This window comes from Muscardinus avellanarius, assembly GCF_963383645.1.
Source record: "Muscardinus avellanarius genome assembly, chromosome: 2".
In the NCBI taxonomy this organism is placed as follows: domain Eukaryota; kingdom Metazoa; phylum Chordata; class Mammalia; order Rodentia; family Gliridae; genus Muscardinus; species Muscardinus avellanarius.
In genome coordinates this window covers 149335665-149348813 of record NC_137787.1, presented here as the reverse complement: position 1 = coordinate 149348813, position 13149 = coordinate 149335665, and the positions used below count along the sequence as shown (strand labels likewise).

Below are 13149 nucleotides of genomic sequence, written 5' to 3'. Positions count from 1 at the left end.
ATTCTGAAGGAAAACATACACCTTCAAAATCCTATCAACAATTCTTAGCTCAATTTTTCACACAAATTAAAAAGTTCTTTGTGGCACTAAACAGAATGTCAAAATTAGCTTCAGACTAAATCAAAATAAACAAATCATAAACACAGTAACTAATCAAAACAATGAGAAAAACCAGCAAGCATTCTAATCAATTATGTAGTTTACTTTTGTATATTTTAATTCTGGACTTTTAGCAAAGTAAATTACTAAATAGGTTGATTTCAAGAACTTTAAATTTTGTACATTAGTATTTCAAAATATGACCCTTTCTAAACCAAATCTGCAGTCCTAATCAACTTTTTCTTTTTTTCTTCAGGAAAAAGGTTGTCTTTTTAAGATACATTCCACAAAGTAGTAGAAACATCTTGGTATTTCAAGATATTTACAAAGAACCCTGCTGATCCGGTGCATTTTGCTGAGGTGCAACCTGCACCCAGACTTCATCATCAGAGAAAGAACTTGAACTTCCTGACTCAGAGTCCAGCTCACTGAATCCATCTAAGTCCCATTCAGTACTAGACTCACTCCGTGCATCATCTTCCTCAGTGATGAAACTCTGACCAGGTTCAAGGCAGGAAGGATAAACACGAGCACAGAGGCAAATAAAACCAGAGTCAAACTGCAAAAGGCCTAACATGGTACCTATATTAATCCACTGGTCTTCCCTAGTATCATATTCATACACAGTCACCCGGTTCTTTTTCCATTGGGGAGTAGTAGAAGTGATGAGAAGTAACTTTTGGTCATGATTAACGATCTGGTAATTGTGGGTCTCTGAGTCCAAAGGAATATTACTAATTCGTCTCCATTCCCCTCTAGCTGGGTTGTAGACCTTCATGACTGGGATGTCACAGATACAGTAGATCTCATCATTAAAGACACATGCTTCCTGAAAGTCACTTCGTTTAAGAGATGCACAGTTCAGCCACATATTATGGCTAGGATCATAGCAGAGCATGCGCTTACTGTTGACAGCATAAAGATAGTTCTGAACCACTATTAATTCAAAAGAATAAAAGGAATGGGGTACAGGGGCCACCAGTGCCCACTGGTTCCTCTGAACACTGTAGCATTCCACTTCCTTCAGTTTAACTCCAGTAACAGGATCTCGTCCACCCAGGATGTAAATGTAGCCATTGAGATAGGCCACATCCATGCCTTCACGACAAAGCAAGCGATCTGCCAGTTGCTGCCAACTATTTTGGGCTGGTTTATACACCCAGAGGTCTTTCCTGGGCTGAGCAGCTAGATAGATGTCATGGTCTGGAGAGACACAAACAGCTGAGGAGGTGATGGTTTTAGTGTGAGCCAAGCTGGTCAAAGGTGATGGCATTGTATAAATGTCCCCTGAGTATGGGTCATAACAGAGAAAGGGATCTCTTGGGTGCCCAAAGAAGATCACCATTTCCTTGGCACACATACCCAGCCTCTGGGGAGGGTTTTCTGCTACAGATACAACAGAACTGCTGCTGCTGCTATTTGGCTTGGCCACCAGAGACTTATACAGCATGTCACCATAGCGCATCTGCAGGGCTCCTTCAATCACGTCCAGGCAGTATTTCTTCACTATGGGCTTGGTCAGCAGCCCCTCCAGGTAGTCACGATCTTCTTCAGTGAAGTGTGTCCAGCGGACACACTTGAAGACTTCGGCAGCACTGGGGCCTCGCTCTTTGGGAGAAGCTTCCAGCCACTGCACAGCCACGTGGCACACTGTCTGTTCACTCTCTACGTTCAGACTATCCAGGCACAGCACTGCCAAGAGTTGGGCCAGGGTCAGATCTGCTAGAGTCTCCTCGCGAATCGAACCCATCCGGCTGAGCTGCTTGAAGTTGTGAGCTATAAAGGACTGGGCCTGAGCTCGCAGCTTGTGATGGTCAAAGGCATCGGCAAACTTGAGGATGGCGGTGCAGTTGGCCAGGTCAAGGCGGCGGGCTAGGAAGGACGCACAGGCTTCCCGCACGTACTCGAGCTGCAGCATGTCGGAGGCCGCGTACAGGCGCTGCACGTTGGCCTCGCTCAGGGACACGCGACCCGTGTAGCAGTAGTCAACCAGCACCTCGAAGGACTCGGCGTCCACGTCGTGCATGGTCACGCTGGCTTGCTGGCTTTCGTACATGCCGCCGGTGAACATGCTCTTGAAGTAGGGGCACGCGGCTGCCAGCACGTTGCGGTTGCAGGAAAAGAGGCGCCCGGTGCCCGGGCCGCTGCCCGGCGTCACCACCTCGATGGTCACATCGCACAGCAGCCGCGCGTCGTAGAAGGACTTGAGCTGCGCCAGCAGGGCTGCGGAGTGCGCCGTGTCCTTTAATTCCTCGGGGCCCGTGAAGAAGGCCGAAACCGAAGGCTTGGAGATCCTCTTGGGCCGCCTGCCGCCGCGGGGGCTGGCGAGGCGGCGAGAGCGCGGGGCGTCTTCCCGGGACTGCATGCTGGAGATGGCGGCCGGGCGGGGAGCGGGGGCGGCTGCGAGCACCGGCGCGGGCTCCTCCTCACCTTCCCTCGCCGACTCGAGAGTCCCAGAAGAGACCGCGGCTCAGGCCGCGCCGACTGAACTCGGCCCTACGCCGCGGGGCCGCCTCCCTTTATCGCGTAGACAGCGCCTGACTCACCGTTTCCGTTCCGCGCCCTTTCTCCGCCTCAGCTCGCCCTCACACGACCGCCGGCTGGAGCCGCCAGGACCGCTGCCGCCGCGCGGTAGGCGCTCAGGGGAACTACCGCTCCCAGCCTGCCTTTCGCGCCTCAAGGCATGCTGGGACCCCACGGGCTCCCTGGCCGAGACGGCCGGGCGGGCGCCGCTTTACATGCTGGGAGTTGTAGTTTGTATGTCGCCGAGCTTTCGATCCTTGACGACTTTAACAGAATTGAAAACCGTTAATTCCTCAGAGTTTTTAAGTTAAGAGCTTTGATTTGAAGTCGCGCGAGAGAGTAGAGGCCTCATTTTAGCATTATTGGTTGTGTGATTTCTTTTTCCCCTGAAACCTTTTTTTTTTTTTTTTCCTTTTTAAAATTAGGGATAACAAGCCGGGCGTGGCGGTGCAGGCTTGTTAATCCCAGTACTTGGGAGGCTGAGACAGGAGGATCGCAGGTTCACGGCCTGGCTCAGCAACTTAGTGAGGCCCTATACAATGTACTGAGACTATATATATATATATATATATATATATATATATATATATATATATATATATATATATATATATATATATTTATTTATATTATTTATTTAAAGTAAATCCGGGTGTGGTGGCGCACGCTTGTAATCCCAGTACTTGGGAGGCTGGGACAGGAGGATTGCGCAGGTTCGAAGTCAGCCTCAGCTACTTAGTGAGGCTTTCAGGAACTTAGTGAAAGACCGTTTCCAAATAAAATAGAAAATAGATCTGGGAGTGTAGCTTGGAGGTAGAAAGTCTCTGGGTTCCATCCACACACAAAAATAAATAAAATAAAATAAAAAAAGTATAACAGGACTGGGGTTAGCTCAGAAGTGGAATGGAACTGGACTCCATTCTCCAGTACCACACAGAAAGACACACAAAATAACATTTCACTGGCTTGTGTGAAGATTGAAATATATAAATTGCATAGATGCTTTGATGTTTCTTGACTAATAGAATGATTTATAAAGCCCTGGGTCATACCTTGACTATAAAATCAATAACTTTTTACTTTTCCTGTGGTACTGGGGATGAAACTAAAGGTTCCATCTAACTCTGAGCTACACCTCCAGGCTTATTTTGTTCTTTTATTTTTGAAATAGTGTCTCACTAAATTGAGGATGGCCTCAATTAATTGCTGAGGCTGATTGGGAACCTGCAATCCTACTGTCTCAGCCTCCCAAGAACTGGGATTACAAGCACCAAATCAAGAGTGGTGGCACCCAACTGTAATATCAGTACTTGGGAGGCTAAGACAGGAAGACAGCAGGTTCAAGGACAGCCTCAGCAAATACGTTCATCAACCTAGTGAGACTCTGTTTCAAAGTAAAAATAAAATAGGATTGGTGATGTACCTCAGAATTAGAATGCCATTGAGCCGGGCGTGGTGGCGCACGCTTGTAATCCCCGCGCTTGGGAGGCAGAGACAGGAGGATCACGCAGGTTCAAAGCCAGCCCTGCTGGCTTAAGAGAGCCTGTTTCCAAATAAAAATAAAAAATAGGTCTGGGAGTGTAGCCCGGAGGTAGAAGGGTTTCCAGGAACCCCAGTACCACCAAGAAAAAAAAAAAATGAATTAGAATACCATTGGGTTCAATACCTGGTAACACACACACACACACACACACACACACACACACAAAAAAAAAAAAAAAAAAAAAAAAAAAAAAAAACAAACCCAAAAAACCCCATAACAATAGCATGTGCACCATTCCCGGCCTTGCCTGCCTGCCTTCCTTCCCTCCCTTCCTTCCTTCCTTCCTTCCTCCTCCTCCTCCTACTCCTCTCCTCCTCCTCCTCCTCCTTCTCCTCCTCCTCTTTCTCTCTTTTTCAGTGTGGTACTGGGTATTAAACTCAGGGGCATTCTGCTTTCAAGTTATACCCTAGCCGTATTTTATTTTTATTTTGAAACGGGGTTAAACAAGGTGTGGCAGCGCATGCTTGTAGTCCCAGTACTTGAAGGCTGAGACAGGATTGCAGAATAAATTTTTATTTTTAAAAACAAGGTGGCCTATGTCTATAATCTAGTACTTGAGAGGATGAGATAGGAAGATCACGTGTTCAAGGCCAGCCTCAGCAATTTAGTGAGACACTATTTCAAAAGAAAAAGGGCCAGGTGTATAACTCAGAGAGGGAGAATGCCCCTGGATTCACTCTCTAGTACCACACACACACACACACACACACACACACAAAAAAAAAAAAAAAAAAAAAAACCCAAAAAGAAAAAACCAGCTATGACTGTTCCTACTGCTAATTTGGCATGAGTTATCATAATCTGAGAAAAAATTTCAATAATACTTGGACAGGTAGATAATATATAGCAGAAAAATATTCACTCCCCCATTTTTATCTTCTTTCTTATCAGTTGAAGAGGGCCTAGAGCAAATTACTTGAGAGACATTACATTTTCTGGGCTTCAGTATCTTTTTTGTATATAAAAAGAATTGTTGTTGGGTATCTTTCAAATATTCTAGAGAAAAGTCACTCATCACCAGTATCACTAATTGTTTTCACCTATACTGAACCTCAACAAGGGAAAAACAATTTTTATTTTATTTTTGGTACTAGGGATTGAGCCCAGAGGCATTCTACTTCCAAGTTAATCTCCCAGCCCAATTTTATTTCTTTATTTGTTAACAAGAGTTTCACTAGGTTTCTGAGAGCCTTGCTACATTGCTGAGATTGGCTTTGAACCTACGGTCCTCCTGTCTCAGCCTCTCAAGTACTGGGATTACAAGAGAGTGCTACCATGCCCAGCTAAAAGCAATTTCTATAAACTTTTTATTTTATTTTGTGGTACTGGGGATGGAACCCAGGGACATTCTACCTTAGAGCTGCACCCTTAGCCCTATTTTTATTTTTATTTATTTTTATTTTTTATTTATTTATTTTAATTTTTTTATTAATTTATTTTTTAAATTGGTGCATTGTAGTCATATATCAATCACATTGGAGTACAAGACTTGAGAGGATATACAAGCACACATCATCCAATTAGCCCTCCTCCAGCCCCCATCCCATTCCCTCCCCCTCCCTCCATCCCAAGCTTCTTTGGTGATTTACTTTGATACATTTGTTTATGTACCTCCTGCGTTTTAAAGAGGCTACGTCCTCCAGTATTACATACCCTCTGATTGGTCACATTAGTTGCTTCACTATAGGGCCCTTTCTATAGCTCAACCTCTTCCTGTTGCCCTTTTCCTCCTAGTTATTGCTGATTAAGAGAAGCGTCTGATTTATATTTTCTGCGATATTTCTCTGTGCATGCTGCGTTGCAAGTACCGATCCCACTCTTGATGGTCCCAGTAGTGGCCTGGCTACTCAGTGGACTGATCCAGACCTCGCTGGCTCAAGCAGCGGCCTTGCCTCATGGGAGGCCCCAGTTCTCGCTGGCCCCTGCACCGGTCTAACCCCTAAGCTGGCTTTGGTCCCGGCCTTGGAGGCCGCAGGAGTGAACTTGCCTCACACCAGGCTCCGATGCTGGCCATTGGCCCCTGCACCGGCCTAACCCCTTGGCAGGGTTCCAATCCCAGCCTCAGAGGCCAGCACCGGCCTAGCCTCACGGCAGGCTCCAATGTCGGCCTCGTTGGCCCCAGCACCGGCCTAACCCCTCGGCAGGTTCCGTTCCCGGCCTAGGAGGCCCCAGCACTGGCCATGTCTCACGGCAGGCTCCGATACTGGCCTCGCCTCACGGCAGGCTCCGATGCCAGCCTCGCTGGCCCCAGCACCGGTCTAGCCCTTCGGCAGGTTGTTATCCTGGCCTCGGAGGCCCCAGTACCGGCCTTGCCTCACGGCAGGCTCCGATGCCGGCCTCGCTGGCCCCAGCACTGGCCTAACCCCTCAGCAGGCTCTTATCCCGGCCTCGGAGGCCCCAGTACTGGCCTTGCCTCATGGCAGGTTCCGATGCCGGCCTCGCTGGCCCCAGCACAGGCCTAACCCCTCGGCAGGCTCTTATCCTGGCCTTGGAGGCCCCAGTACCGGCCTTGCCTCAGGGCAGGCTCCAATCCCGGCCTCGGAGGCCCCAGCACCGGCCATGCCTCACGGCAGGCTCCGATGCCGGCCTCGCTGGCCCCAGCACCGGCCTAACCCCTCGGCAGGCTCTTATCCTGGCCTCGGAGGCCCCAGTACCGGCCTTGCCTTATGGCAGGCTCCGATGCCGGCCTCACTGGCCCCAGCACCGGCCTAACCCCTCGCCTTAGCCCTATTTTTAAAAGTTCTTTATTTTGAAACAAGGTCTCACTGAGTTGCAGAGGACCTAAGTAGCTGAGGTTGTTTGAGAATTGTGATCCTCCTGTCTCAGCCTCCCAAATGCTGGAATTCCAAGCATGTGCCACCATGCCTGGCTCCATTAACTTTTTAAACCAGGCATGGTGGGGTAAATTTGTAATCCCAGCATGTGGAGGTTTAAGACAGGAGGATTGCAGGTCCAAAGCCAGCCTCGGTAATGTAGCAAGGCTCTCAGAAACCTAGTGATATGTTGTTTTCAAATAAAGAATAGCAAAATAGGACTGGACGTGTAGTTTGGAGGTAGAATGCCTCTGGGTACCTCAGAAAAAAGTACCTCAAAAAAAGAAAGAAAAAAAGTCTTTTAAAAAACATTAGTAGAGCCGGGCGTGGTGGCGCACACTTGTAATCCCTGTGCTTGGGAGGCGGAGACAGGAGGATCGCGCAGGTTCGAAGCCAGCCTCGCTGGCCTAAGAGACCCTGTTTCCAAATAAAAATATAAAAAATAGGTGTCTGGGAGTGTAGCCTGGAGGTAGAAGGGTTTCCAGGAACCCCAGTACCACCCAAACAAAACAAAACAAAAAACATTAGTAGAGCTGGGCATGGTCACGTATGCTTGTAATCCCAGTACTTAGGAGGCTGAAGTAGGAGGATCGGGTTTGCAGACAGCCTCAGCTATTTAGTGAGGTCCTTTGAAATTCAGTGAGACCCTGTTTCAAAATAAAGAGTAAAAAATATGGCAGAGCTCGGAGGTTAAATGCCCCTGGGTTCCAACCCCAGTACTGCCAAAAAAAAAAAAAATAAATAAAAATAAAAACATGAGTAGAGCCAGGCATGGTGGCGCATGCTTGTAATTCTAGCATTTGGGAGGCTGAGACAGGAGGATCTAGGTTCACTGACAGCCTCAGCTACTTTGCAACTCAGTAAGTCCCTGTTTCAAAATTTAAAAAAATAATAAAAAAATAGGGCTGGGTGTGTCGCTTGGAGGTAGAACCACCCCTGGGTTCCACCCGCAGTACCGGAAAGAAAAAAAAAAAAAAGTAGAGCCAGGTGTGGTGACACATACTTATAATCCCAGTACTTGAAAGGCTGAGACAGGAGGGTTGTAGGTTCACGGCCAGACTCAGCTACTTAGTGAGGTCCTCACAACTTAATGAGACCCTGTTTCAAAATATAGAATTAAAAATAGGGCTGGGGGTGAGCCAGGCTAGGATCTCGGTCATTGTTCATGGACAGCCTCAGCTACTTAGTGAGGCCCTTCAGAACTCAGATCTTGTTTCAGAAAATAAAAAGACGACGCTTGTAATCCCAGCATTTGGGAGGCTGAGACCAGAGGATCGTGGTTCTTGGATGCCTCAGCCACTTAGTGAGGATCTCTGCAACTCAGTGAGACCCTGTTTCAAAATAAAGAATAAAAAAATAGGACTGGGGGTGTAGCTCGGAGGTAGATGCTCCTGGGTTCCAACCCCAGTACTGTAAAAAATTAAAAATAAAATAAATAAAAAGACTAAAAATTAGGGCTGGGGACATAGCTCAGAGGTAAAATGCCCCTCAGTTCCAACCCCAATATTGCAATAAATAAATAAATAAATAATAAATAGGGCTGGGAGCTAGGCATGGTGGCATGTTGCCGACTAATCTCAGTCGGGTCGTTATTGTCCGCTCCCGGTCAAATCCTCAGAAAGATGGGGCAAAAGGCAGGTGAAGTTCTGCAGCCTCCTGTCTGCAGCGATTCTTTCCCTTTAGGGACTGAATTTTCTTTAGGTCCCTAAATGACAACGCTTTGGAAAGAACCTGAGGTGGACAAAGGCCTCTTGAGCCAATGACACTTTATTACAGAAAACCCAAAAATTTATACCCTTCACCAGTAAAGTTAATGATAAAGACAAGAGGGGGTGAATGCAATCACTGTGAAATAATAATGAATGACATGTAAACAAAGGTAATAAAACTAGTCCTTCAGCTGGTTGTTGATCTTCGAGAGATTAACTCCCAATCCTCTCCAAGGTCTTGCAGATACGCAGTTTCAGGGGCCGATCTCCCAGGAGAAACAGGCGTGCCCAAGGCTTGGGGGCTTCTCGGGGGATCTTCTTTAACTTTCTTGGAACTTTCCATCTTTTGGGCTCAGTTCATATAGCAAGTGTGGGGAGATGTGGTGATTCAGATGGATGCGATAGTTTCTTCAGGTGTTGGCATCTTCTAAATCTGAAAGCTTAAGCATACTCACAACACAGTTTGGCAGACAAAATACCACAAACAACACCACAAAGTTCTTGGTTTTAATTGTCAGATGTATTTCCTTAACTGCTGAACACTCTTCTTTAGACAACAAGCCTATTAAAAGCCTACTCATCTTTAATAATCCATTTCTCTGTCACAAACCCTCTGCAACCTGCTTCTAACTTTCTAATTCCTTTCTTTCCCAGTTGGGACTTTCTTATGATAAGCTCTTCTTCATGCAAAAATGCTTTTCTTACTCTTACACGGTATTTCCTTTTCTTCATACATATATATTTAGAACATCTGTCCTTTATTTTGTCATATCCATTTCTAACTATGCGGTCAGTCTCTCTGTCTCCAGGAATGCTCACACTGAGGTAAAAGTCAACAATCATTTTCCTTGGGTCTATTGTATTTGAGCAACTAAGTTGTATATCAACTAAATTGCTTCGAAGTCACACACAAGGTTTTATCTTCTCTGTCTCTAGGCAGGATCTCCAGGGTAAACAGTTACCTTGAACTGAGCTACCTTACCGGAGTTAATGGCTTAACCTAAGTTAGTGATTGGAGTGAGGGTCGGAGACCCTTTGTAATTGCTGCAGCTGGAATGCTTATCACAGTACCTGAATTCTGGCCAGTTTCTCATTATTGTTGAGCAGAGCCAAGGACGTTTAGACAAATTATTAGAGAGTTTATTTCCACGGACTCAGTTTCTTTTTATAGTCCTGATTTCACATCACTGGAGCAATTCGTGTAGAAAGTTAAAAGGAATAATAGTGAAGGGTATCTAAAAGTGGGGGGTACTTTGGCCAGAGACGATACCTCCTTCTCGGGGCTTTTTTTTTTGCCGATTAACTATGTGGAGTGGGGTCTCAACACATAGATGCCGAGGCAGCAGGATGTCTTGGCAGTGGCACATGCTTGTAATCCCAATTCTTGGGAGGCTAAGACAGGAGGATTGCAGGTTCGAGGACAACCTTAGCAAGTAATGAGACTCTCATCAATCAAGTGAGACCCTGTTTCAAAATTAAAAATAAAGAGCTGGGGGTATAGCTCAGAGGTAGAATGGTCCTGGGTTCAAATCCCTAGTATTACAAAAAAAATAGTAAAATAAACAATTGTACAATTTACCATTTAAGTACTTAAGTATAAGCCAGGCATGGTGGCACAGGCTTATAATCCCAGCATTCAGGAGGCTGAGACAGGAGGATCGCGGTTCGTGGACAGCCTCAGCTACTTAGTGAGCCCCTTTGCAAGTCAGTGAGACCCTGTTTCCAAATAAAGAATAAAAAATTGGGCTGGGGGGTAGCTCAGAGGTAGAATGCCCCTGGGTTCCATCCCCACAACCACAAAAAAAGAAAAAGAACTTAAGTATACATTAAATATATTCACATTGTTTCATCATCTATCAATTTCCAGAACTACTTTCATTCATTTGGTAAAACAGAAACTCTGTACTCAATAAACAGTGATACCGCATTCTCCCAACTCTTGCCACCACTGTTCTACTTTCTTGCCTGTTTTAATTTGATTACTCTAGGTATGTTACCAAGTCCTGAGACTGATTTTTAACTTCTTTGTATCTTCCCGCACTGTTATTTGGGTTAGATTACCTTCCACAAGATTGAAAATAATTATTAGGCATGGGTCCATATAGAACCCAGGAGGCACGGAGCTGCCCAGTGCCTGCCCCGCCTTCACTTGCTCCTGTGCCGTAGAGGGAGGTCGACATACTCCAGTGGGTATCAGAGTAGTGGCTTCTGAGCTTAGTTCTCTCATTTAACAGGAAGCATTTTTTTTTGTGTGTGTGGTCCTGGGGGTGGAACCCAGGGGCTTTTCTACCTCTGGGCTACACTCCTAGACCTATTTTATACTTTATTTGGAAACAGGGTCTCATTAAGTTGCCAAGAGCTTCACTAAGTAGCTTAGGCTGTCTTCGAACCTGTGTGATCCTCTTGTCTGAGTCTCCCAAACGCTGGGATTACAAGCATGCACCACCACGCCTAGCTTAACAGGAAGCTCGTAAAGACTGGATTTTATGTGTCACTGCTATATAATTGAGCACAATTAAATTTTCATATTACACCCCACCTATTGATCCTTATTAAGTTAAGCTAAAGAACAATAAGAAATGAAGTCACCAAAAAGTCTACTTTAAACATTGACCTGTAATATATACAAAATAGAATTCATTTATAAATACTTTCATAATCTGTATCCTACAGATACTGTTGAGTCACTCATGTTTTCATGTTTTTTTGTCTTTTGTGACACTGGGGATGGAATCCAGGGCCATTCTACCTCCAAGCTACACTCCCAGTCCTATTTTATTTTTTTGTGGTACTGAAGGTGGAACCCAGGGGCTTTTCTACCTCTGGGCTATATTCTCAGACCTATTTTTAAACTTTATTTGGAAACAGGGTCTCACTATGTCACTGAGAGCCGAAGTAGCTGAGGTTAGCTTTGAACCTGTGCGATCCTCCTGTCTCAGCCTCCCAAGCACTGGCATTACAAGTGTGTGCCACCACGCCCAGCTCCTATTCTTTTATTTTTAAACAGCGTCTCACTAAATTGTGGAGGGCCTCACCAAGTAGCTGAGGCTGGCTGTGAACCTTCGATCCTCCTGTCTCAGCCTCCCAAGTACTTGGATTACAAGCGTGCACCACTATGCCCAGCTAGACTGCCACTTTTCAACAACAACAAAAAAATCCTGAAAAAGCCAGGTGTGGTGGTACATGCTTATAATCATAGTACTTGGGAGGCTGAGTCAGGAGGATAACAGGTTCAAGGACAGCTTTGGCTACTTATTGAGGTCCTCTGCATTTAGTGAGACCTTGTCTCAAAATAAAGAATAAAAAAGAGGGCTGGGTATATAGCTCGGAGGGAGAATGTTCTTGGGTTCCATCAACAGCACCACAAAAAGGAAAAAGAAAACTGGAAGTCTAAATCCCAACTTTGACACGATTAACAGTACTTTATTTATAAGTAAAGGATTTTACCAATAAGTGCATTTTCCTGGAGTGGTAGATGAAAAATTCTTTTTTTAATGTATCTTTTATTTTTATTTATTTATTTATTTTTTGGTACTAGGGTTCCTGGAAACCCTTCTACCTCCGGTTTACACTCCCAGACCTATTTTTATATTTTTATTTGGAAACAGGGTCTCTTAAGCCAGCGTGGCTGGCTTTGAACCTGCGCAATCCTCCTGTCTCTGCCTCCCAAGTGTGAGGATTACAAGCGTGTGCCACCACGTCTGGCGAAAAATTCTTAATATGTAGGTGGTTTAAGAAAAGTTAGAAGCTGGGCATGGTGGCACACGCTTGTGATCCCAGAATTTGGGAGGCTGAGACCAGAGAATTGCAGTTCACGGATAACTTCAGCTACTTAGGCACTCCATTAACTTAGTGAGTCCGTTTCAAAGTAAAGAATAAAAAACAGGGAAGGGGGTGTAGCTCAGAGGCAGAATGCCCCTGGCTTTCATCCCCAGACCCGCCAAAAAAAAAAAAAAAAAAAAAAAAAAAAAAAGGCAGGAAAGAGAGTAAGTGACCCATCCTAAGTCAATTTAACACTTTTTCTTTTCAATGACATATACTTAATTTCTACTTGGAAATCTGGACTGTTATTAAAATGTAAAACAACCCTTATGACAAGAAATGTGATTTGATTCATTAAAAAATACATAAGTACTGTGTACTTATAGCTATACTTTATTAATATTCATAAGGATTCTCATGCCTCAGTCTACTTCTCAATATAGAACCATCCCATTTATATAATAAATAAGAGATCAGAGCCAGGTATGGTGGTGCAGGCCTGTAATCCCAGTATTTGCGAGGCTGAGATGAGAGAATCACAGGTCCAAAGTCAGCCTGATCTGACTCTTATCAGCATAGAGAGACTCTGTTTCAAAAAAAAAAAAAAAAAGTTGGCTGGGGTACAGCTTGGAGGTAGAATGCTTCCAGGTGGTTTCAATCCCCAGTACCCAAAATTAACAAATAAATATATAAATAAGAA

At 45.2% G+C, this 13149-nt stretch overlaps 1 protein-coding gene across 1 annotated transcript; it reads right to left on the bottom strand.

The window, feature by feature from the left end:
• Positions 1–421: 421 nt before the first annotated feature.
• KBTBD7 (kelch repeat and BTB domain containing 7) lies at positions 422–2464 on the bottom strand (the record flags this gene model as incomplete). The annotated part of the gene is made up of 1 exon (XM_080719931.1): positions 422–2464. One exon carries the CDS (start codon positions 2462–2464, stop codon positions 422–424), a length of 2043 nt encoding a protein of 680 aa, XP_080576057.1.
• Positions 2465–13149: the final 10685 nt, after the last annotated feature.